A 26,150-nucleotide genomic window follows, 5' to 3' on the forward strand; every position below is an offset into this window, starting at 1 on the left:
AAGGACAGAAGGGAGGAGGTGGTAAAGGAAAACTGAGGGTTCAGTCTTGGTGTGCAGGTATGACCCCTGGAGACCAAGGTCACTGGAAATGAGGAGACCAAGGAAGGCTCTCATGTTGAACCAATCATTCTAGAAGGATGACAGGAGTAGAAGTGAGAAGTAAGACAATCAGCCTTTCCACAGGGGAGGAAACAGAGGTCAGAGATAATGAGGAACATTCTCAAGGTCCTATAGTGATCTTGGCATTGAGGCTGGGATTTGAAGCCAGCTCTACCTAACCTCAGAGCCTGGGTCAAACTATTATTCTACTGTTGAATCAGTGAGTTCAGCCTCTGGGGCTGGGTCTCTGAGTTGCTTCTGTCTCTTCCTGTACCAGGCCACCTCATGCCAACAACTGAATGGGTTACCCCGGTCACCTGCCCCCATCATCTCTGAATCCTGCATTCTGCCCTCTGTAGTGGACTTCTTCTCCTCACCTTTAGCTGGCTGTCTTCAGAATTTGTTCTACCCTGGTAGCTGAGTCTATAGTTCCAGATCCTGCTGTTCATGGCCTAGTCTGTCTCATGGCTACACCTTCTTCTTACATGGACTGTAGGAGAAATGATAGTGATAATGAAAAGAACAACACCTGTTTCTATTACCTTTATCAAGCACCCACTCTATGCCAAGCTTGGCATATATCTTCTCTCATTTGGTCCTCACGACATCTCATTATTGTCCCCATTTTACAGATGAGAGCACTGGGACTCGGAAAGATTACATCACTTGTCCAGGACCACACAGCTGCGATGCTGCAGAGCTGGAGTCAATCCAGAATATTTCTGGCTCTCACAGTCCTTGCCCTTTGCAAATCATGAAAATTAAATAAGATAATGGACAAGACAGCCTTTGTACCAGTATAGCACAGTCTCATTAAAATAACTTTTCAAAATAATTCCGTGTTTCCTGGCCTCCATCTGCCAATGCAAGCTGGCATCCCCTATCAAGTCTCCTCCAAGAATTGCTTGGAATCTCTGGGGGTGTCTTACCTGCATTCCAGAACTAGTCCTGCCAGCTGCCATGTGACCTTATCATTGCTAACCCTAAGTGAGTAGGCGCTTACAGTGTTCCTGGCATCTGGACTAGCCCTTTACACACATGATTTCACATACATGTCCACATACCCCTAAATGAATAAACATATGTATAAAAATATAAATATAAAATACTGTTTCTATTTCACAAATGAGGCACAGAGAAGTGAGGGTAGTAGCTGCTGGTAGAACCCAGAGCTCAGGGTTGGCAGAGAAAGCTGTAGTGTCTGTTCCCTGCAACAGTGACCCTGGCATCTCTCCTGTCTGGAATCCTCAGGGTGATTTTGAGAGTTGTTCCTAACAGTACACAGCCCCCAGGCCTGATGCTTAGGCTCTCATGGAGATTCTATGAGCCACCCAACATCCTTTAATAAATTTATTTTCTGCTCAAACTGAGGAGAGTTGGTTTTTTTTTTTATTGCAGTTAAGAATCCCGATTGATACACCCTACAACCCTATCAGGTATCTGTATCATTTGTATTATTTTAAAATTATTTTTGAGTTATTTAATTTTTTAAAGTAATGATATAGGCACTTGTGAATCCACCACCCCACAATAAAATGCAGAGCCTTGACAATAACCTGCATCTAACACTATACCCTCCTTCTCACCCAACTCTTTTCCTGACCAAGGTAACCATCCTCTTGAATATTATGCTCATCATTCCCTCTCTTTTTTATTTTTATAAATGCCTGTTGAATTATAACATGAATATGTAGTAAAATCACAAATATTAAGTGTACAATTCAAACTTATATGTGTGTAGGTACAGATTTTTGTGTAACCCGATCAACATATAGAACATTTCCCATGCCTCAGAAGGCTCCCTCATGAGGGAGCCTCCCCTACCCGCTAATTCTTCCTGCTCTAGGGTAACCAGTATTCTTATCTCTATCACCTTATGTTTGTTTTGCCTGTTCTTAAACTTTAAAAAAAGTACACTTCTCATGATGGGTACTCTTTTTTGTCTGGCTTCTGTCAGTCATTGTTACGTTTGTGCAATTCATCTATGCTTTTGCCTGTGGTAATGGTTTGTTCTTTTTATTGCTATATGTATAAACATAGCATAATTAATTTTATTAATTCTCCTATTGATAACATTGGGGTTGTTCCCTTACTTTTCTTGGTATATTGCTTTATTTCATCTCTATGTATTTCTATAAGTATCATTTCCATGTTTACAACTGAGGGAACGGAAGCTCAGAGAAGTTAGGTGACTTGCCTGAGGTCACACAGCAAATAAGCAGCAAAATCAGGTTGACTCCACATCCTGAACTCTACACCTCAACTGCAAAGGAGTGGGAGAAAGCTCTTCCTCTTTCCACTCTCTGGGACTGAGGGATGGCCCTGGGTGTCCAAAAGACCCAGGTGGCCTGACCATCCCTGGAGGCAGCAGGATTGTATGCAGCCTGCTGGTTGGGAACTCCGTGCTTGTGACATGAGCCCATTCTGACCCTCCTAGGCAGCAGTCACAAATACCAGACAACTTTCATGACCACTGTGCTCCGCAGTGTCTGGAAGGCTCAGGGCTCAGGGCTCAGCCTCTGTCCCTCTCCAGCCTCAGGCCAGGCTGAGTGAGGTGTGGAGCCACCAGATAGGCAGGCCCAGGCTGGCGGCCGTGACGGATGGCCCTGGGCGGGCTCCCAGCCACACTTGTCCACACCCTACCTTAGTAGTTTGTCCTTGTCTGTATACACTCTGTGATGAGACTTACTCGTATTTTTCTTTAAATCAACCCACTTTTAAAAAAACTTAACGATTTTAGTTAAGTTCTTTAAAATTATTTTAATTTAAAAATTTTCAAATAGCTAATATAGGTATCTGAAACATTATTTTAAAAGTATGAAAATGTTTTCCTCCTACTTTGTCCCTCAGCCACTCAATTTCTTTAAGAGATATACAATCTTATTCTCTTCCTTTGTGTCACCCAGAGATGTGCTATGCATATACAAGCAAATGAATATGTAATCTATTCATTTTTATTTTTGACCAAATGCTTAGACCTTATTTCCTAAATAAATTGGAGATGGTTTCATATCAGTACAAGTAGATCTGCCTTGCTCCTTTTTTTTTTAAGGCTGGCATAATTTTCTAGTACCATAATTTATCTTATCCCCTACTGATGGACTTTGTCCTTATTTCCAATCTTTTCCTATTACAAACAATGTTAGGATGGATGACATGTTCATCTGCTATTTTGCTCATTGCCTATTTTTTTTTTTTTTTTTTTTTTTTTGCCGTATGCGGGCCTCTCACTGTTGTGGCCTCTTCCTTTCCGGAGCAGAGGCCCCGGACGTGCAGGCTCAGCGGCCATGGCTCACGGGCCTAGCCGCTCCGCGGCATGTGGGATCTTCCCAGACCAGGGCATGAACCCGTGTCCGCTGCATCGGCAGGCGGACTCTCAACCACTGAGCCACCAGGGAAGCCCACTCATTGTCTATTTATCTAAAGGATAAATTCTTAGAAATGGAACTGCTGGAACAACTGGCATATGTGTTTTTTAAAACAACTTTATAAAAAGTATAATTGACGTACCATAAAATCTACAATTCAATGATTTGTAGTAAATGTATAGAGTTTTTCAATCATTGTCATAAACTATTTTTAGAACATTTTCATCACTCTAATAAGACCCCTCATGGTCATTTACATGGGTTAATTCCCATTCCTACCTCCTGTTCCAGGCAACCATTCATCTACATTCTGTTTCTATAAATTTGCCTTTTCTGGACATTTCAAATACATGGAATTAAATATACAATATGTGACCTTTTGTGTCTGGATTCTTTCCTTTAGCTTAATGGTTTTCAGGTTCATTCATGACATAGCATGTATCAATAGCTCATTCCTTTTTATTACTGAATAGTATTCCATTGTATGGATATGGCACATTTTAAAAATTCATTCATCAATTGATTGACATTTAAGTTGATTCCCCCCACTTTTTGGCTATTATGAAAAATGCTGCTGTGAACAGTCACATGCAAGCCATTGGCATTCATTTTTTTCATTTTTCTTGGGTAGATACATAGAAGTGGAATTGTTGGGTCATATATGTAGAAGTGGAATTGTTGGAGCATATGATAAATTTATGCTTAGCGTTTTAAGAAACCAACAGACTGTTTTCCAAAGTGGCTGTACCATTTTACACTTCTACCAGCAAAGTATAAGACTTCCTGTTTCTCCACATTCTTGCCAACTTTGTTATTGTTTTTTTTTTTTTTTTTAAAATAACCACTCTAGTGGGTATAAAATGGCAGCTTATTTTGTTTTTCACTAATGGCTAATGATGTCGGGCATCTTTTCATGTGCTTATTCCTGTACTTTCTTTAGTGAAATGTGTTCATATCTATTGCCCCTTTTTATTTTCTAATTTAAAAAAATTTTTTTTAAAAATTATTTATTTATTTATTTTTGGCTGCGTTGGGTCTTTGTTGCTGCACGGGGGCTTTCTCTAGTTGCGGTGAGCAGGGCCTACTCTTCATTGCGGTGCACAGGCTTCTGTTTGTGGTGGCTTCTCTTGTTGTAGAGCACGGGCTCCAGGCACACGGGATTCAGTAGTTGTGGCTCACCGGCTCTAGAGCGCAGTCTCAGCAGCTGTGGCGCACCGGCTTAGTTGCTCCATAGCATGTGGGAACTTCCCGGACCACGGCTCAAACCCATGTCCCCTGCATTGGCAGGCAGATTCTTAACCAATGCACCACCAGGGAAGTCCCTATTGCCCCTTTTTAAATGGGGTTGTTTGTCTTCTTATTATCAAGTTTTAAGAGATTTTTGTATGGAAGGTGTTGGGGGAGGGATGGATTGGGAGTTGGGGATTAGCAGATGCAAACTATTATATAGAGAATGGATAAACAAGCTTCCACTGTATAGCACAGGGAACTGTATTTAATACCCTATGATAAACCATAATAGAAAAGAATATGAAAAGGAATGCATATATATGTATAACTGAATCACTTTGCTGTACAGGAGAAATTAATGCAACATTGTAAATCAACTATACTTCAATAAAATAAAAATTTTAAAAATTACCATACCAAATTCTACCAAAATAGTTACATATGAAATAATATGATGTCTGGCATTTGCTTCAAAAGAAGCCATCGGCAGAGGTAATAGATGAAAGCTATTGTTAATGAGTTGCTATTTGAAGCTGGGTGAAGCTGGAAATTCATTATACTATTTTCTTTTCTTTTATGTATCTTTGAAATTTTTCATATTGAAAAATTTTTGTTGTTTTCTATTTCAGAAAAATTTTTGCAAGTTGTTTTATTTGCAATGCCAACTTTTAAAAGTCACTAAACTAAAGTTAACTGGACAATAAACTAGGCAGAAATTGCTTTACAAAAAGTGGGAAAGCCCAAAATGCCACTTTCTATAGAGAACCCACAGTTCAATTTTATTCAGAGCAAAGAAAAAAGAACTTTTGAACGTACTAGAAGAAACTGAGCCATAAGTTTGGAATCTGTACTGAAACTACACATGCAATGAGGACAACATTCTGCTAATACAACTGATTTGCTGCTGCATTTGTGGACTGTTTTTCTAATATTAACAATTATAAACAAAGCAGTGCAACTAGTATTTGGAACAATCCTTACAGTGTTACAGCATCAGACACAAAATTTCACTTCTCCTCACACCACTGGTTCTCTTTGCGTACCTAGAAGAAGAGACAGATATAAGGAAGTACCTTAAGTAGTCTTTTCTAAGACTACTATCTAATGATTCATCAATAGCCTGTGAGGTGGGTTAGAAGGAAATAGATGGAAAACCAGAAAAACCCGGTTAACAGTACGCTTCCAGGTTACCATTCTTTCCCTCCCCAGTTTTTTCTTGTGCCCTACTGAAATTATCAAGAAAAGCAAAGACAATGGGCAATTACAGCTTTAGTCACCAGAGATGACCTGCATCAACAAAATCATTCTGATCTATTCATTTCTTCCCCATTCACTAAGTTGCTCTGAAGTATCCTGGCACATAATCCACAGGGCCTGCTCTTCTGAAGTCAAATATTGATGGCTTACATGTAAGGTCCCAGGTGCCAAAACTAGTAACTGCTAAGGAAGAAATATCAAACAGCACCTTTGGATGAAAACTAATTGTTCTTATGCTTATAAAAGAACAGTATCATCTAAGTGCTTAGACTAACAGACAGACCAGAATATTTTTAGCATATAGAAGGTACCTATTTTCCCTCAAGTAAAGTCAAGACTCCTTGATATAAATACCTCTTTTCCTAGCATGCTATGGGTTTTAGTCTCTCTTGAAAAGCATTTGATCAAGAACAAGCTGTTAGCCACCTACCTGGGCTTCCTCTTCTTCAGTAAAATCATTTTTGATATTGAATGTCTTTCGAATCTCCTCAGGAGTTTTCCCCTTGATCATATTGGCAACAGTCTTGCAGGTAACATCAAGCAAACCTTTGATGTCTAAGTAGTTTGCTGCCAGTATAAGCTCAAAAAGTGTTCCTTGGTCAACTTTCAGGAATTCTTGATCCCAAACAGGGATATCATCTGTTCGATTTTCTTTGCTCTCATCATCCTCAGGAAGAGGAGGATCATCCTTGTGGAGGGTGCACCACTGAATGACCTTTTTTAATATTGCTGCATTAACATTTGGCAAGGGGACTGGATCATCATCTCCTTCATCATCCATTCCCAAATCTTCCAACATGGTCTTAATAGTCACAGATTGTTTCTCAATTTCAACATCAACTTCAAATATCTCTCCATCACAACTCTGCAACTTAATTGAAGGCATGGTGTTAGGATTCAAGGAGATGGCGGGCCAGAGGCTGATGAGAGCAGGGCGGCATCTGCAAAAAGAAAAACACAAAAGCAGAGAACAAGGCCAACACCTGTTCTGGTTTTTTTAAATTAATTTATTTATTTGTTTTTATTTTTGGCTGTGTTTGGTCTTCGTTTCTGTGCGCGGGCTTTCTCTAGTTGCAGCGAGTGGGTGCTGCTCTACATTGCAGTGCACGGGCTTCTCATTGTCGTGGCTTCTCTTGTTGCAGAGCACAGGCTTTAGGCACGTGGGCTTCAGTAGTTGTGGAACGTGGGCCCAATAGTTGTGGCCAGGCTTCAGTAGTTCTGGCATATGGGCCCAATAGTTGTGGTTCATGGGCTCAATAGTTGTGGCTCGTTGGTTCTAGAGCGCAGGCTCAGTAGTTGTGGCGCACAGGCTTATTTGCTCTGTCGCATGTATGTGGGATTTTCTGGGACCGGGGCTCAAACCCGTATCAGCTGCATTGGCAGGTGGATTCTTAACCACTGCGCCACCAGGGAGGCCCTGTTTTTTTTTTTTTTTTTTTTTTTTTTATGGCCACTTTTGGTACCACCTAAAATCATTTTGTGTGCATCATCAGTGCACAACCCCTTGGAAGATACTGGCTTAAAGGATGAGTGAGGGCTCTAGAGTCAGGCTGACCAAATTTGAATCCCGATCCACCAGTTGTTGATCTCAGGCAAGTCCTCAAACCTCTTTGGCACACAGCTGCCTCGTGTGAAAAATCAAGCACTAATTTTAATTGAACACTTACCATGGTCTTGTACTGTGTTAATGCTCTCTCATTTTATCCTCCCCACAACCCTAAGAGTTTAGTCCTGTTTCACAGTTGAGGAAGCAGCCTGAACACACGTGACTGAAGCATTTGACCTTTCAGGACCTGCCCCTCCTCCCTCCAAGTTTAGAAGGTCCTCCAGGACCGAAAACAAAGTCACATGTTCCTATATCTCTAATTGCAGCCCTTACCGCCTCTGAAGTTTACATGAGTCAAGGCCGAGTTCTAAGATTCCCCGGAGTTTGTGGTCTGATGACACCTTTCCATCTTGCATAATGTGACCTGGATGCTTGTCTTTTTTTTTTTTTTTTTTTTTTCCCGGTACGCGGGCCTCTCACTGTTGTGGCCTCTCCCGTTGCGGAGCACAGGCTCCGGAAGCGCAGGCTCAGCGGCCATGGCTCACGGGCCTAGCCACTCCGCGGCATGTGGGATCTTCCCGGACCGGGGCACGAACCCGTGTCCCCTGCATCGGCAGGCAGACTCTCAACCACTGCGCCACCAGGGAAGCCCAGATGCTTGTCTCTTGATTCCATTTTTGCTTGAGGAATTTGCAGGCATGACTTTTTTTTTTTTTTTAAAGACAGGTATATTTCAGTTTAGGATAGACATTTCCATTGAGAACTGTGGGCAAGAGGTGATTCTGATCTGCAATCTGTAGCTATGGGCCAATGGGGCTTTCCTAGGAGAGGGACAACTTCATGTTTGAGAGCAAGAAAAGAGGTACTGAGGATAATGAACAGGACTAGGAGAAGCTCTGGCATGCTGTTTATTATCTCAAGGAGTTCTTCAGTCCTGCAAATGCTCCTCTGAATCTCTAAGTCCTCCCAAAAACTGCAGGAGGAGGTGCTGAGCACTCTTTATGGCTATTTATTACTGGTCCTTGGAGGCATTTAATTTCACTACCCCAATGGAGAAAGTGTTTAAAGCCCTGGAAGTAGGGTTCCCAAATAAAATACATGATGCCCAATTCAATCTGAATTTTAGATAAACAATAAAAAAAACTTAGTGTAGGAATGTTACATGCATTTGTCACATATTTATACTAAAAATTATTAATTTTTTATTGCAATTCAAATTTAACTGAGCATCCTACATTTTTTTTTTTAAAGAACAATTTTGGGTTTTTGTTGTTGTTTTTGTTTTTTAAAATTTATTAATTAATTTATTTATTTTTGACTGTGTTGGGTCTTCGTTTCTGTGCAAGGGCTTTCTCTAGTTGTAGCAAGTGTGGGCCACTCTTCATCGCGGTGCGTGGGCCTCACACTATCGCGGCCTCTCTTGTTGCGAAGCACAGGCTCCAGACGCGCAGGCTCAGCAGTTGTGGCTCATGGGCCCAGTTGCTCCGCGGCATGCGGGATCCTCCCAGACCAGGGCTCGAACCTGCGTCCCCTGCATTGGCAGGCAGATTCTCAACCACTGTGCCACCAGGGAAGCCCCATCCTACATTTTTATTTTCTAAATCTGGCAACCCTACCTAGGAGGGAGGGACTGAGGTGACTAGGGACAGAAATTGTGTACCTCATTTTGCAGATGACAAAACAGTCTTTTTTAAAAAGTAAAATTATTTAATTTTTGCCTGCATTGGGTCTTTACTGCTGCACGTGAGCTTTCTTTAGTTGTGGCGAGCGGGGGCTTCCTTGCAGTGTGCGGGCTTCTCATTGCGGTGGCTTCTCTTGTTGCAGAACACAAGCTCTAGGCGCTCGGGCTTCAGTAGTTGGGCCACGTGGGCTCAGTAGCTGTGGCTCACGGGCTCTAGAGCACAGGTTCAGTAGTTGTGGCACACGGGCTTAGCTGCTCCGTGGCATGTGGGAATCTTCCTGGACCAGGGCTCGAACCTGTGTCCCCTGCATTGGCAGGTGGATTCTTAACCACTGTGCCACCTGGGAAGTTCCTTTTTTTTTAAAAAAATAATTTATTTATTTATTTAGGCTGCTCCGGGTCTTAGTTGCAGCATGCAGGATCTTTTAGTTGTGGCATATGGACTCTTAGTTGCATGCCGCAACTGAGAGTCCACATGTCTAGTTCCCTGACCAGGGATCAAACCCAGGTCCCCTGCATTGGGAGTGTGGAGTCTTACCCACTGGACAACCAGGGAAGTCCCAACAAAACAGTCTTAAAGAGGGAAAATGATAAGCCATGACCTCAGGTCTTAAGTGGTTTCTTTGGATCCAGATCTGAGGCTCCCAGAAGTGCCATCCAGTGTCTTCTCTCCATCAACACACAGTTCTGCCACTTTTCAAGTGTTTCCCTTCCTCTGGCATTGAATGCAGAATGGCTCCAGGGAAGTGGGGGACAGCAGCGTGACTAGCAGCGTGACTAAGTGTTCTGCAGGGAAAGCCAGTAAGTGACAGGTGGCATGTGGGCTGCTGGGGTTTCTCTCCCCACTCCTTCCAGCTCTGCATCCCTGCTTCCTTCTCTCTCCAAAGGCCTGGGAAACTCCTTCCCTTGCTGGTGGGGGCCTCTCCCAGGCTTCCTGCCCCTGCTCTAGCAGGGCTGGGTCCTGTCCCAGGTTGACCTGGCTGTCCAAGGCAGAAGGAGGGTGTAGGTGGCTCAAGGCTCTATTAGCCACCAGTCCTACATTCTGACCAGGCCAAGACTAGACTGGCTTTTGGATCAGGGAACTTGGGAGCCAGAGCCACACAGCATGGGAGATGAGGAAATGCCCAGGCTGGGATTCTCTGCCCTCACCAACCCAGCTTCTCCTTGGAGAACCACCAGCTAACTCCTTACCCTGGATGTCCTAGAATCTTCACAACATCCTAGGAGGTAGTATCTATGATTCCTATTTAGAGATATGGCCACTGAGGTTCAGGGGATTTCCCTAAAACCCCTGAAGTAAGATGTTGATAGTCGGAACTAGCTCCTTGATCTATGTGCCTCTGAAGAAGCCTGACATTAATTCTGCTAGGTTCTACCTCCCATATCACAGCTAATCTATCCTGTTGGTATGAGCAAGAAGGTTAGGATATCATAGTCCACCCAGCATAGTGGTTCTCAAAATGTGATCCCTAGGCATTAACATCACCTGGGAATTGTTAGAAATGCAAATTCTTGGGCCTGATTCCAGAACTTCCTGACTTAAGAAATTCTGGGTGTGTTACTTGGCGATCTGGGTTTTAATAAGCCCTCCAGCTGATTTTGATGCACTCTAAAGTTTGAGAAGCCGGCATGTAGTTAGAAAGAGATGCATTTTTGGAATAAAATGAGTATACATTTAAAACGTATGTTTGTTTTATATATACTTTTCTTGACATATAATATACAGGAAGAATACACATATCATACATATGCAGCTTGATGAATTTTCACAAAGTGAACATGCCTGTGTACCAGCACCCAGGTCAAGACACAGAACATTTTTACCAGCCCCAAGAACATCCTTTTCGGTCTCCTTCCTGGTATTACCTTCCCTCAAAGGTAATCACTATCCTGATTTCAAACACCGTACATTAGTTGTGCCTAACATTAGATAGTTTAAAAATTGTATATGAAGACAGAATCTGGAGCGGACTTCGGTTGGATCCCTGGCTCCTGGCTAAGTGATCTTGGACCATTCATCTAATTTCCTTGAGACTCATTTCCCTCTCTGTATAATGGGAATAAAAATACCTCATACCTTAAAGGCACACTGTGTTCCCAATCTTGCCTAGTGATAAGAATCACCTGGGGCACTAGTTAAAAAATCCACATTCCCCCATTCTTAATAGGACAAAAATTGGTTGAGGGTGCAGAGGTAATTTTTTTTAAATTCTTTTTTTCTAAATTTATTCTTTTGTTTTTGTCACGCGGCGCTGTGCAGCTTGCAGGATCTTAGCTCCCCAACCAGGGACTGTACCAGCGCCCTCCACGGTGAAAGCGTGGAGCCTAACCACTGGACCTCCAGGGAATTCCCTCTGCCTCCCCAATTTTTTGGTAAAAGCAAAGATATACGGCACATAAATTGATAAACAGTATGTTTGTGATGTTAAAATTTCATGAGGGAATTTAGGACAAAATGTCTAGGACTTCCCTGGCGGTCCAGAGGTTAAACCTCTGTGCTTCCACTGCAGGGGGCACAGGTCTGGACCGGGAACTAAGATCCCGCATGCTGCGTGGGGTGGCCAAAAAGAAAAAAAAAGTGTAAAAATGTTCCTTACAGAGATGATGATTTCAAAAAAAGGTGAGAAACACTGCCTACCACAGTGATTCTCCAAGTGTGGTCTGTGGTTAAAAACGCAAAATCTGAGGCCTGACCTCAGTTACCAAATTGGAAATCCTGGGGGTGAGGCCCAGCAAATTATGGTTTAAGTCCTCCACGTGATGCTGGTGGGAACTAGAGTTTGAGAACCACTGCACTAGACAATGTGAACGGGGTGGGGTTACAGGAATCTGTATGTTTAACAAGCTCTCCTAAGGTACATTGCAGGAAACATTGACATGGAGGATTTGAAAGTATTTGAAAAGTGTAAGTGACTTTACAGATGGTAAAATACTATTTTCATTAAGAGGAACACGCTAAACAATAACAACAAAGGTCACTAGTTACTAAGCACTTAGTTGTGCCTCTGAGTCCACTTGCACAGCCTTTTCTCACAACCCATGAAGGAAGTTAAGAGGTTGGACTCTGAAACCAGACTGCCTGGGTTCTTATCCAACTTGTGACTCGGTTTGTGCATCTGTAAAGTGAGGAAAATGAAGGTACTTCCCTCATAGATTTGTTGTAAGGATTAAAGAACCTTATTGATCAGGGGACTTCCCTGGTGGTCCAGTGGGTAAGACTCCGTGCTCCCAATGCATGGGGCCTGGGTTCCATTCCTGGGCGGGGAACTAGATCCCGCCTGCATGCCACAACTAAGAAGTCCACACGAAGTCCACATGCGGCAACTAACACCCTGCATACCGCAACTAAGACCCCACGCAGCCTAAATAAATAAAAAGTGTTAAAAACCAAAATATGAATCTTATTGATCAGCTCTTAGAACACCTGCCATGTTGGCACCACTTACGTGTAAGCTGTTTTCATCATCCCTAAGCGCCCGCAGGGTCTGGCCCCGAGCCCCTCAGCCCCACCTGGGGGCCACTCTGCTGGCGGCCTGGCCCTGTTAAAAGGTGGAGTTGAATCCAATCAATGTAACTCCTGAGTGTACTTTCCTAAGGACTAAGCTGCAGTTCAGTGGTTCTCGAAGTGTGATATCCTACCAGTAGCACACCAGAGAGCTTGTCCGAAATGTAAATTATTAAAATTATTAGGTCCTATCCCAGATCTGATGAATTAGAAACCCTGGGGGTGGGGCCCAGTAGTCTTAAGTTTTAACAAGCCCTTCAGGTGATTCTGATGCATACTAGAGTTTTGGATCCGCAGCTACAGCTTTTAGAGGTTCTAGTGTGTGATTAGGAGGGTTTTCAAAAAAGCCTAGAGGTACTGGGAGCAATCCAAACGTCCCTCCCACCTGACTGAGCGCAAACCCCGATTTAGCTGCGCTCAAAAGCCTCTGCGAGCTCTTCCTGCCGGCAGCGGGCTAGTGCGCAAGGCCTTCTGGGGCTTGTAGGCCGGATCCCTCTCGAGCTGGAGGCGCCTGCGTGTTGGCCGCCAACTCGCTCTAGTAGCTGTGGTCCGGGCTCGGGACCGGCTGCCATCTTAGTCGAGGGACTGAAGAGTCGCCGCCGCCCCGAGTCCCGGTAAAAACACGCGGGCGGACTGGAGGCAGTTCTGGGGAGAGGGAGGGTCCTGGATAAGCGTGTCCGAGGAGAACGAGGGATGGAGGAGTGCGGCGCGTCAGCCGGGACCCCAGAGCCGCGGCTGCTTCCTCTTCCCTCAAGAGCCGGTGCCCGTGGGGGGCGCGGGGAGCTCGGGCTAGTGGCAGAGGGTCGGGGTGGGTCGGCTGGACGCACCCAGCGGCCACTCTTGGGCTCAGGCGTCCGGCGTCCCTAGCCTCGCGGGCGCCAACTTATGAGGGGACTGGGCCGCAGTGGGCGCCCGCAGGGTCTGGCCCCGAGCCCCTCAGCCCCGCCCGGGGGCCACTCTGCCGCGGCCCGGCCTACGCGCGGGGCCGGGCGGCAGCGGCCGGCGCGGGCGACGTGGCCCCGCGAGGGGCGGTGGCCGGGCCCACCTGCCACCCGCTGCCCTTCCCGAGACTTTTTGGAGCCCCCACTCGCGAGAGGGGCCCAGTACAGCGGCTGCCTCTCTTCTCTCTTCCACTCCCCTCCTCCCTCCATTGTCCCCCAGCATGGTGGTCCCGGCCCTGGCGTCCTCCTCCGCGCCCGCCGTCGGCGTGGAGTTTTGCAGACGTGGAGCTGTCAGTGTCCTTCCTCCTGAGAGTGCCCTTTGCATTAGTGGAGAGAAGAAAAAAGTAGCCGTGATGAGGACATGACTTAGGGGTGACTAAGTGGGGAACTCAAGTTTTCAGACTTAGCTCCGGGCCGCGACTCAAAGAGAGATAAACACACGGTTGTTGGGCCCCAGGTAGACGTTGGGCCCCAGGTTAGCGATGTAACCAGGTGAATTTGCAAACTACCCGAAATCCACAGTTCCCAGTAACAACTCAGCTTGTTGTCTTGGTTATATTCATATCTTAATCTTGTTAGATTTTCTGCCATTATTCTACAGCTTCATTATACTTTTTTGGGAGTGAGGGGTGGGGAAGGAAGAGTGGGAATTTTGTTTGAAAATTAACGAGGCACTTGAGCCAGACACCTATCATTGTACTTAGCTGGGGTCTCGCATGTATTCCTAACATAATTAGGTCTTAAGGAAGTACTAAAGGCAGTGTATTTCCACCTTCAAAATGGGCTAAGGTTTTGTTTCTCAGCCGAAGTAAAGTTCTCATGGCAGCTCTGGTGAGAGGCTTCACTGTGTATTCATAGGTTTACTCAAGGTACGATTACTTCATTTTTAAGATTTAGAAATGAAGGTGGAAATTCACCTGGTTTTTTGAACAGTGAATGTAAATTTTTTTGGGTGTGAGTCCAAAAGGAATTCCTTCATCTTCAGCATATGAGTCAAGTCAGCAAGGGTATGATATGAAATAAACAAGTGCAGAATACTTCTTCAGTGTATTCTAGAATAAATCATTTCTACATTAGTTAAAGAACTATCTTTACACCTATTGGAAGAGACAAACCACTAGCCCCCAAATTTGACCATTAGAATAATTAGGGGAGCTTTTGAAAAGTAGAAATTTCAGGGCCTCATTCCCTGAGATTGATTTAATACATTTGGGTTAAAACTTGCCTCAGGCAATTCTGATGGTCTTGGGAGCCATGCAGACAAACAATACTTTGGATTGTTTGTAAAAAGCTTTGAGACAGTAGAGGAGGTAACCAGTTGTGTCCTGGTTGACCTGAGAAGGAGGAAGGATCTGCTCCTGGACCTAAGTTGGGCGTTAGGTGATGAGTAGGATGGGGATTGGGAAGGAGGGCAGACAGAGGAAACACCTTAATACTGTGCGTAAATGGAGAGGATTGTGGAAGAAAAAGAGAGCAGGGAGTGGGATGGGGAAGGAGAGCACTGTGGATGTGAGGCCAGAAAGGTAAAAGGCTACTATATGAAAAGTTCTAAGTATAATGCAAAAAAGCTTGTTTTATGTTGTGAGCAATAGATCCACATTTTTGAACAGGGAAGTGATATGAGTAGATGTTTGCTTTAGAAAGATTGCTCTGGTGACAAGAGTGAAAAAGGATAGAAGAGTGGCTGTTGCAGAGGTCTAGGTAAGAAGTGAAAGGCTTGACCTTGTAGAGAGGCTGTGGGGATGATCAAGGGATTGGATTTAGTTCTTTACTAGTGCAGTATTGTTGCCCTGTTTTTGTATGAGGATTTCTTTAGGGCCGGTCTGGGTAAAAGGTTCCTTTTCTGTCAAAAGAACCCATTAACAAATCAGAATAATATTGATAGGTTATGTATGTTAATGGTATCAGAATGTATTGTTCATTAGCATCCTTGATCAGGTGCAATTTGTAGAATTTGGAGATTAGACTGAAATTTATGACTATCAATACTATTGATTTAAGCTTGTTGGAAGTGTTTTTCTCCCACCCTCAGGAACTTGGTTGTAGAATTTTAGAGTTGGAAGAGATTGTAGAGATTATCTACAGTCTGCAGTGGCAGATATATTTTGTTTTATGGGCCAACTTTCATTTGAAGTAGCTACCAGAGCCCTGTGTTGAGAAGGATTTTGATCATATGCATTCTCTGGGAAAGTGAGTTATGATTGATTAGTGATTCCTCCTGTGGACACTAGTTATCTAATGCGTAGTATATGTGCCAGGTATATGCTATTCTTAGACTAGTCCAACCTGTTAGTTTTCTGTTTGTTTAAAAAAAAAAACTGGGACTTCCTGGTGGCACAGTGGTTAAGAATCCGCCTGCCAATGCAGGGGACACGGGTCCAAGCCCTGGTCCGAGAGGATCCCACATGCCGAGGAGCAGCTAAGTCCGTGTGCCACAACTACTGAGCCTGTGCTCTAGAGCCCACAAGCCACAACTTCTGAGCCCTTGTCACAACTGCGGAAGCCCACACGCCTAGAGCTCATGCTCTGCAACAAGAGAAGCCACCATAAAGAGAAGGCCGCGCACCACAACGAAGAGTAGGCCCTGCTTGTTGCAACTAGAGAAAGCCTGCACGCAGCAACGAAGACCCAATGTAGCCAAAAATAAATAAATTTTAAAAAGAAAAAAAAAAACTAGTTAAGAATCAGAGCTAGAAGTAGAACCAAGTTTTGTAACTCTTAGCCTCTTCTCCAGTGTATCAAGATGAATGTGTGCTACTAAAGAGCTTTTGGTATTAGACCAAAAGAAAAAAAGTATTTCTAGCCTGAGCCTCTTGACTGTTTAGTTAAAAGTTTAGCAAGGAACTTTGGCCTAGAAGTGAGTTTTGTTGTATTCATTCTGGCTTAAGAAATTTGTGTTGGGACTTCGCTGGTGGCTCAGTGGTTAAGAATCTGCCTGCCAATGCAGGGGACACGGGTTTGAGCCCTGGTCCGGGAAGATCCCACATGCTATGGAGCAACTAAGCCCGTGTGCCACAACTACTGAGCCTGTGCTCTAGAGCCCGCGAGCCACAACTACTGAGCCCGTGAGCCACAACTACTGAAGCCCGCACGCCTAGAGCCCATGCTCCGCAACAAGAGAAGCCACCGCCATGAGAAGCCAGCGCACTGCAATGAAGAGTAGCCACTACTCACCGCAACTAGAGAAAGGCCGTGTACAGCAACAAAGACCCAACACAGCCAAAAATAAATAAATAAATTTATTAAAAAAAAAGAAATTTGTGTTAGTACTCATAGGAACTAGTGTTGTCCACCCCCCCCCACCCCCCACTTCCTTTCTTGTTCCTCAGCCTTCTCTCTGTTTTGGGTTTTGGGAATTGGTTTCCCTTATATGAATTAAGGCAAAAATGTATAAAGGTTTTTTTTCCCCTCTCCTGTATTTATAGCACCTAGCGAAATTCTGGGCTCATAATAAGCACTCAGTAAAGGCATGTTGATTTTTGTGGCTGTAAATGATACTGGCTTTGAGTCAATATAAATTAGCAAGGGGGCGGGTTGCAGAATTGAATTGCAGCATTCTCTGGTTGAGAGGTCAGCCCTCAGCTAAAAATGTTGGGTTGGAAACTAGCCTCACAAGTAGAAGTAGTTAACCAGAAGCTGTTCCTTGCCTCTGTCCTCTTTCAGCCTAGCAGTGTACTGTCCTTGGAGAACTACTGCCAACTCAGCTCTTTACTTCTTTTCAGAACTGGCTATACTCTGATCCTTGGAGTACTTTTTCTTTTCTTATCCCTAGGAGCTTCCAAGTTGCAGGGATAGTCCTTACTGTGACCCCAATAGGTAGAGTATGTGTTTATATGGCCATCCTCGTTTTGCCATGTAGCCATACACAGGTGGGGGTCACCCCTTAACAGAGTGTGAGTCATTTGCTCCCCGACTCACCTTCTTATCCTGCCTGCTCCATCAAAAATTATCTGTCCCATGAAACTTTTTTTTTTTTTTTTTTTTTGCGGTACGCAGGCCTCTCACTGCTGTGGCCTCTCCCGTTGTGGAGCACAGGCTCCGGACGCTCAGGCTCAGCGGCCATGGCTCACCGGCCCAGCCGCTCCGCGGCATGTGGGATCTTCCCGGACCGGGGCACGAGCCTGTGTCCCCTGCATCGGCAGGCGGACTCTCAACCACTGTGCCACCAGGGAAGCCCTCCCATGAAACTTTTTAAAGGACATTGTGCTGTCAGATTCCTAAGGTCATTGCTGATCTGATGTGTTTAACCATAGGAATAATGTGTTAATGGACCCTCCTTCCTTTCTCAGGTAACATGCATTTAACAGTGGCCTTCTGGAGACAGCGCCTTAACCCAAAGAAGTGACTTCAAACAGTGAAAACTTCAGGTATGGTGGCATGCTTGTGGGAGAGGTTGGGGGGCAAGAATGGTGCTGAGGGTGAGCCCTGGTCATATTAACAGCTGTGAGGAGGTATGGGGAGACACTGGTGTTCATGCTGGCTAAATCAGTTGGTTGAAGAAATAGACAGTTTCTACTTGGACCTGAAACCCAAAGCTGCCTTTAGAAGGATTAGCCATATTGTACAATGTGAGCCACATTGTACTCTTAATTTGAGTCCTGAGGACTGACTTTTCTGTTTTTCTAGCTTCCCTAGACATACATAAACTTTTCCCACTTGTGCTATTTTATAAACATTTATCTCTGTATACTTGTCCAGACATGTGCATGTATATGGTTAAAAAGTGTAGGAATTAGGGCTTCCCGGGTGGCGCAGTGGTTGCGCGTCCGCCTGCCGATGCAGGGGAACCGGGTTCGCGCCCCGGTCCGGGAGGATCCCATATGCCGCGGAGTGGCTGGGCCCGTGAGCCATGGCCGCTGAGCCTGCGCGTCTGGAGCCTGTGCTCCGCAAAGGGAGAGGCCACAACAGTGAGAGGCCCGCGTACCACAAAAAAAAAAACAAAAAACAAACAAACAAACAAAAAGTGTAGGAATTAAAAAGAAGACAGTATGGTTCAGTGGAAAAAGAATAGAGCACTTGGAAAGAAAAGGTCTGGGTTTTGATTTGATTTTGCCACTGACAAACTGATTGTTGGCAAATTACTTAATACTGACAGGACTCAGTTTATATATCTGTAAAATAGATGTGTTGATTCCTACCTGCCTCGCTGGCATTGTTGTGAGGATCAAATATTGGGTTGGCCAAAAAGTTCTTTCATTCGTTTTTCTGTAAGATGTTACAGAAAAACCCAAACGAACTTTTTGGCCAACCCAATAAAATAATACATATTAAATCTTTAGAAAAAAATGAATTCACAGCTTAAGGCATTATGTAGATCTACAAGGTGGGAGGAGTTGGCAATAATATTGAAAAGGAAAGCAGGACAGGACAGATGCACTTTAAAAGATCAGGAGAGGAAAAAAAATAAATGATCAGGAGAGAGAAAAGGAAGACTACTGGTTAAGAATAAAAGTAAAGCATAGGAAAAGTCAAGCAGTAAGAGTATAGGGACTGAATGAAGTAGAGCATGTGAATTGGTTGGTGAGAAAGCTGAATAGGAAGAGAGGATCCTTTTCATTTGCCTAACCCTAACCTTGCAGCTGTTGTCATTACCACCTTTCTTCATACGTGTCTCATCCATACTGGGCTTCTTGTCTCCACTGTAAACGTCATAATAATAAAATGTTTATTATTCATTCAACTGTGTGACCCTTTGTGTTTAGCGTATATTTTTGTTAACAAATTGCCTTATAAATGCCAAGAGACCAAGGCTGTGACTTGCTTATTATGGTATCCCAGGTCACTGCTATAATCAAATATGTGCTTAATCTGTTTTTTTTTTTTAATAATTATGGAGAGAAAAGAAGGAGATAGGCTGCTTTGTGAGAGATACTAGGGAAGGGAAGTGGTAAGAGGAAAAGTAGATAAATAAGAGATAGTAAGAAGAATTCTCAGAGGATAATGAAAGGAAAGACATGAAAATGAAAAAAATATGTAGAACAAGGGAAAAAGTTGGTGTTATCTGCAGTTAATGGAGCAAGGCAAATTTCATATCTTTAATGGTGATGTAATACCTCACAAAAATTATGTACTGGGAAAGATGATTCTCCATACCAAATATCTTTAAAATATTTCTAAAAGTATCCACTTCATCCTGAGCTCACAGAGTAGTTCTTTGTGGAAAGAAAACTGGGCCAATATTCAGGAGACATGGATTCTGGCCTTGGTATTGCTTGTTACTTAAATTCTGAGATCTTGAGCAATTCGTTTAAATCTCTCTGGACTGCATTACTTGTCTATTGAAAGTATGAACACAGTGCTCTCTCCTAGCTCGTTGATTATTCTCTGTGCTTCATATGCCGGCTCACTAATTTTTCAGGGCTTTGTTGATATCATAATATAGGACTGGTCTCAGTAATATCTTATAATAGGACTTCATAAAATCCAGTGCTTTATAAATGAGAAGCCATTTTATTTAAGTTCTACTTTATTTATTTATTTATTTTTGGCTGCGCTGCATGGCTTGCGAGATCTTAGTTCCCCAACCAGGGATCGAACCGTGCCTCCTGCAGTGGAAGTGTGGAGTTCTAACCACTGGACTGCCAGGGAATTCCCTTAAGTGCTACTTTAAACATTGGTAGAGAGACTTACAGGAAATCTAAGTATAGGAATGTTAAGTTTATAATACTCAATAAGCATTTATTGAGCCCCTGTTATGCTAGGTCCCAAGGGGTACTCTGCCTCAAGGATTTTGTGTTTTTGTCAGGAAAACAAACTTGTTCACCAGTAATTATTGTAAAAAGCAAGATGATAAATGCTATAGTAAGGATTTTGTTGCACTGCAATTTAAGATACTTGGATATCTTGCTTCCTTTAATATAATTGAACATATGCTAACTGCTGCTTTGTGCTAGGCATTGGAGGGACTCATGGAAAAAGCAGTCCCTGCCCTCAAGAAACTTGCAGTTTTTTTCACGTCTGCAAACTGTTTACCCTAATATATATAACCTTCTACTCCACGAGAGAGAAGGAGTTTTGTACTGAATCATCACTTTGTATTTATTTATTTATTTATTTATTTTTTGCGGTACGTAGGCCTCTCACCGCTGTGGCCTCTCCCGTTGCGGAGCACAGGCTCTGGACGCGCAGGCTCAGCGGCCATGGCTCACGGGCCCAGCCGCTCCGTGGCATGTGGGATCCTCCCGGACCGGGGCACGAACCCGTGTCCCCTGCATCAGCAGGCGGACTCTCAACCACGGCGCCACCAGGGAAGCCCCATCACTTTGTATTTTTAAACTAAGAATTCATCTGCATATTGAGCTTACCTTACTCCAGAAATAGTCTGATAACAAATACATGTTATTTTATTGGATTCCCTAAACTTTGTCAATTACAGAGAAATTTTTCTCTAAAGACGAGGAAAAAAATCCAGAAATGCCATCTGCATTTAGGTGAACTGTGGTTTGCTTTTTAGTCATTTGTGTAAAGAAAGAACAGGCTCTAAAATTTAGTCTTTGATTCTTCATTCCAGAGAGTCAGTTCAGTTGGTCACAGAGGAAAGTATGGTAGGGAATCATATTGTAGGGGTTAACAGTGTATACTGGAGTTAGATTGTCTGATTTTGAATTCTGGTTCTACCGTGTCCTGGCAGTATGACCTTGGCCAAGTTGCTTAACTTCTTTTTTTTTGTTTAATTTGTTTATTTTATTTATTAAGCTTTTGGCTGCGTTGGGTCTTTGCTGCTGTGCATGGGCTTTCTCTATAGTTGCGGCAAGCGGGGGGCTAGTCTTCATTGCGGTGTGCGGGTTTCTCATTGCGGTGTCTTCTCTTGTTGTGGAGCATGGGCTCTAGGCCCGCAGGCTCAGTAGTTGTGGCTCGTGGACTCTAGAATGCAGGCTCAGTAGTTGTGGTTCACGGGCCTAGTTGCTCTGCGGCATGTGGGATCTTCCCAGACCAGGGCTTGAACCTGTGTCCCCCACATTGGTAAGAAGATTCTTAACCACTTTGCCACCAGGGAAGCCCTGCTTAACTTCTTTGTGTCTTAGTTTCCTCATCTGTAAATTGAGAATAATAGTAGCATGTATCCATAGGGTTGTTGCATGGACTAAATGAGATAATGTATTTTTGCTTGAACAATAGTTGGCTCAAAATAAGCAGGAAATGTTAATTGCCAGTATTACTGTTGTTGTCATTATCACATTATCATCATCACCAACCTTGTCCTTCTTAAAATTATCTTCTCAATTTATTAATTAATTCAGTAAATTTATCTAGGGTGAGCACTGTAAAGTCAAATGCCTACAAGGGCTAGATGAACATTTTAAACAGTAATGATAGATCAGATTGGGACTTAAGTGATTTAGGGAATTCATGTCACTCCAGTGAGGCAGCTGTTATGCAGCTTTGGCTCACTTTATTTTTTTTAAATTGAGGTGAAATTCATCATTTTAAAATATATAATTCAGTGTTGGCTCACTATTGATCTGGCAGGGGGCTGGGGGGGTTGGCGTGTGGACAGAGTGTGGCCTGAACATCTTAACTTTTTTCTGAACAGAAGCTAGAATTCCAGATTTTGTGAGAAATTTTTATTTTTAAATGTTGGCAACTTAATGAATTCATAAAAAACTGTGAGCCAAGCAAATCACCACTGTGGGCAGGATTTGTCTGTGGGTTGCCATTCTGCAGCCTCTGATCTGGGGCTCAATTTTTTGCAGCATAACCCATATTCCTTGCCCTCTGGGAAGAAAGTCCTTACCCACATAGAGATTTTTAAAGTTCATGTGATACCTTAGAGAAGTCTAGGGCTGAATGAGGAGTATATAGAATAATTAAGGCAAAGAGGAGGAGAGAAGTTATTTAAAACTGGGATTCAGAATGGGCAAAATGGCAGGAATGGACTTGAGATGGTAGAAGTACAGTTAATTTAGATTAATCTGAAGAGGGTTTGTGTGGTCCGCATAAGAAGAGAAAGTTTGGAAAAATTAAGAGACCAGTGTAGGGGCAGAAAAAAATTTCTCTTCTTCCCTTCTAGGTTCTTTGGCTGGTCTAATCATTGATATAAGACAGATTACAGGAGAAAAACAAATTTCCTAAATATGGTATGGGAGCCCCATAAAAGTATGAGACCCAAAGGGCAGCCACCTAATAGAGGCTTATATGAATATCCTGAGCTAAGGAAAGGGGTAAGAGTCTGGGGATACAAAAGGAAGAGGAGAGGAGATGTTTGCAGAATAAGGTTGCCTTGATATGCAGGTAAGTTTCTTAGCTAAAAAGATATCTCTGGCAATAGTTCTCTTCTTGGTACAGGCCTCCTTTTCAGTGTAAATTTAGGCAGTTGAGGGGGAGGTAAAGAGCTTTTACTGAATCTGCTGAGTTTTGATTGTTTTTAGCTCAAAATAATCCTTATGCCAAAGTAGCATATTTTGGGGTGAAAAATTCTGCTCCCCTTCACCAGCCTTCTTATTTTGGAATAACCTTAAGTCCTGTTGACTGAGAGGATGAAATGATATTTTATGAAGATTTATTTGGTAATATTGAGGTCTACAGTATTTACTAGGGTTGGTAGTGTCTGGAGGTAGGGAGACCAGTCTAGGGAGGTGGTAGTGAGAATGCAAAGTGACAGAAGCTTGTATTTGGGTCACCCTGTGACAGTAGGACCCTGCAGTAAAGAGGGCAGATTTTGAAAGCTTTTCCCATATTCATTCTTCTGTAAAAAACTGGGATATGTGAGGATAATACTAAAGAGGCTATCCCTCTTTTTTTTTTTTTTTTTTTTTTTGGCTGCGTTGGGTCTTCGTCGCTGCGCGCAGGCTTTCTCTAGTTGCGGCAAGTGGGGACCACTCTTTGTTGCGGTGCACGGGCTTCTCATTGCGGTGGCTTCTCTTGTGGAGCACAGACTAGGCACGTGGGCTTCAGTAGTTGTGGCTCGCGGGCTCTAGAGCGCAGGCTCAGTAGTTGTGGCGCATGGGCTTAATTGCTCCGCGGCATGTGGGATCTTCCTGGACCAGGGCTCGAACCTGTGTCCCCTGCATTGGCAGGTGGATTCTTAACCGCTGCGCCACCAGGGAAGTCCTATCTCTCTTTTTTTCATGTTGTGGATCTTCATTACTCAGCCCCAGCACCCTCTTTAATGATGGATCACGTACATAGTCTTATGATTTCCCAGCTTCGTAAGAATAGAAAAGGAAGAATCAAAGTAGTTCAACTGCTTATTACACTTCTAGTTTCACATTTTTGGTCGGCTCAGTTAAAACCTCTGAGGAGTTTCTGAGGACTTCAGTTTAAACATGGAATTTTTGTATTTAACAAGGTTTGGAAACACTAACAAAAGATTTTCTCATGGAAAAGATGTAGAATTTTGTTGCAGAAACTTGACACAGTAATTAATTTATGATTCAGAATGTTTAAAAAAACTGATAAATGTAGAAAGGTGGAATGTGTTTATTTTGTATAACCAGAGAAAGTGATTTTTAGGATTTAATTTTCACCAGGCCTTTTGTTTTGTTTGTACTTTCTCATGAAAATTTTCTTGACATACACAGGAAAGTTAATTCCTTATTCTTGACTAAAATGCAAAATGTAGTTATTGTAAGTAGTCTTTTTAGAAAGTAGTTTGAATAGTGTGTTAGATATAGCCTGAGCATTCAGAATATTTGAGATAGTAACATTTCCCTCATTGATGAATAAGAATACTGAACTGGGCCTATGAAAAGTAGACAAAGTTGCCGCCATCATAGATATGCAGCAACAGCGTCAAATTGAGCTAAATTTAAGTCTCATTTAATGGAAAAGGGATTTGTTTTTTGTTCCTTGAACTTTTGAAGCATGGTCTAACCTAGATTTTGGAGTTCATTTGTTCTGAAAATTAAAAGGGATTTTTAGGTGGCTCATTTAATTATAGGTCTGCTGTGGAAGGAAAAGAACGTGGAAGAGGGATTAGCTGCATTTGCTTCTGTGGAAAGCTAGTACTCAAAGGGAAATCCTAGATTAGCTTTTTTTCCCTTGACTTTCTGGAAGGAAAGAATTACTGTAGGTCTTAATTAAAAACTGTATTATGTATGTATTGAAATGTGCAGAACCTAGGTACTGCTGCTTTTCCTTGTCCAGAATATTGCTGACATTGATCTGCAGTCATCTATTCTCCCTTTGTCTTTGCCCTTCAGGGTGTAAACTTTTTTCCTTTATTTCATCTTGTTGGGGTTTTGGGAGAGTATGGAGATGTAGCACATATGTTCAGTCTGCCCTGTTTGATTTTACTATGTAAATTGATGTTTTCATTTCTAAGGGGCAAGGAAAATGATGAACTTACCTGTCCTGATTATTTTTTGTTTGCTATTGTGGTAAAATATACATAACAAAATTTACAGTTTTAACCATTCTTAAGCGTTCAGTTCAGTGACATTAAATCTGTTCACATTGCTGTACACCTATTACTATGCATCTCCAGAATTTCATCATTCCAAACTGAAACTCTGTACCTATTATTATTTTTTTAATTTAGTTTTTTTTTGCGGTACGCGGGCCTCTCACTGTTGTGGCCTCTCCCGTTGTGGAGCACAGGCTCCGGACGCGCAGGCTCAGCGGCCATGGCTCCCGGGCCCAGCCGCTCCGCGGCATGTGGGATCCTCCCGGACCGGGGCACGAACCTGTGTCCCCTGCATCGGCAGGGGGACCCCCAGCCACTGCGCCACCAGGGAAGCCCCTATGCTAATTTTTCTCTCTATGTAGAATTTGACTATTCTAGGTACCTCATGTAAGTAGAATCATACAATGTTTGTCCTTTGTGGCTGGCTTATTTAACTTACCACAGTGTCTTCAAAGTTCATGTTGTAGCATGTTCCAGAATTTCATTCTTTTTAAAAAGCTGAATAATATTCCATTTTATGTGTATATCACATTTTGTTTATCAGTTCATCTATTGATGGACATTTGGGTTACCTTGTGACTATTGTGAATAATGATGCTGTGAATGTGGCTGTATAAATACGTGTTTGAGTCTCTCCTTTCAGTTCTTTTAGGTATATTTCCAGACGTGGAATCAGTGGATCAAGTAGGAATTCCAGGTTTTTTTGGTTGTTGTTTTTAAGTTTATTTTTTTATTGAAGTATAATTGATTTGCAGTGTTGTTAATTTCTGCTGTACAGCAGAGTGACTCAATTATGCACATATATACATTCTTTTTTATATTGTTTTCCATTATGGTTTATCCCAGGATATTGAATGTAGTTCGCTGTGCTATACAGTAGGACCTTGTTGTTACTAATTCCATGTTAAGTTTTTTAGGGTCCACCACAGTGTTTTCTGCAGCAGTTATACCATTTTACATTCCCACCAGCAGTTCACAAAAGTTCCAGTTTTCTACACCCATGCCAACATTTCATTTGTTTTCTTTTCTTTAAAGAATAGTCATCCTGATGGGAGAAGTGGTATCTCATTGTGGTTTTTATTCACATTTCTCCAGTGCTTAGTGATATTGAGTGTCTTTTCATGTGCTACTTGTATATCTTTTTTGGAGAAATGTCTGTTCAATTCCTTTGCCTTTTTT

The 26,150-nt window shown here is 43.0% G+C and overlaps 2 protein-coding genes across 5 annotated transcripts in view; one reads left to right on the plus strand and one right to left on the minus strand.

Annotated features, from left to right (window-relative positions):
* Positions 1-5,310: 5,310 nt before the first annotated feature.
* LOC102982702 (S-phase kinase-associated protein 1-like) lies at positions 5,311-6,927 on the minus strand. Its single transcript, XM_024128500.1, has 2 exons — positions 6,385-6,927; positions 5,311-5,740 (listed from the first exon to the last, which is right to left on the minus strand). Exons 1-2 carry the CDS (start codon positions 6,838-6,840, stop codon positions 5,705-5,707), a joined length of 492 nt encoding a protein of 163 aa, XP_023984268.1. The 5' UTR covers positions 6,841-6,927; the 3' UTR covers positions 5,311-5,704.
* Positions 6,928-13,214: 6,287 nt separating this feature from the next.
* The window catches only part of ITCH (itchy E3 ubiquitin protein ligase), a 118,864-nt gene continuing 105,928 nt past the window's right edge, over positions 13,215-26,150 (plus strand). For 3 of the 4 annotated variants that reach the window (XM_028498438.2, XM_055089715.1, XM_028498439.2), the window contains exons 1-2: positions 13,215-13,300; positions 17,917-17,994. The gene's annotated coding sequence lies outside the window, so the exon portion shown is untranslated. Of the gene's footprint in view, positions 13,301-17,916; positions 17,995-25,614; positions 25,656-26,150 lie in introns of all 4 variants that reach the window. The other variant, XM_028498441.2, reaches the window with a different exon arrangement.

This window comes from Physeter macrocephalus, chromosome 14 (assembly GCF_002837175.3).
Source record: "Physeter macrocephalus isolate SW-GA chromosome 14, ASM283717v5, whole genome shotgun sequence".
Lineage (NCBI taxonomy): Eukaryota > Metazoa > Chordata > Mammalia > Artiodactyla > Physeteridae > Physeter > Physeter macrocephalus.

Bases quoted from the DNA above. Each gene is read 5' to 3' on its own strand.
- LOC102982702 (XM_024128500.1), bottom strand. From the start codon at position 6,840: ATGCCTTCAATTAAGTTGCAGAGTTGTGATGGAGAGATATTTGAAGTT. The intron at 5,741-6,384 runs GTAGGTGGCTAA...CTCTTCTTCTAG, and splicing joins CTGAAGAAGAGGAAGCCCAG to GTACGCAAAGAGAACCAGTG.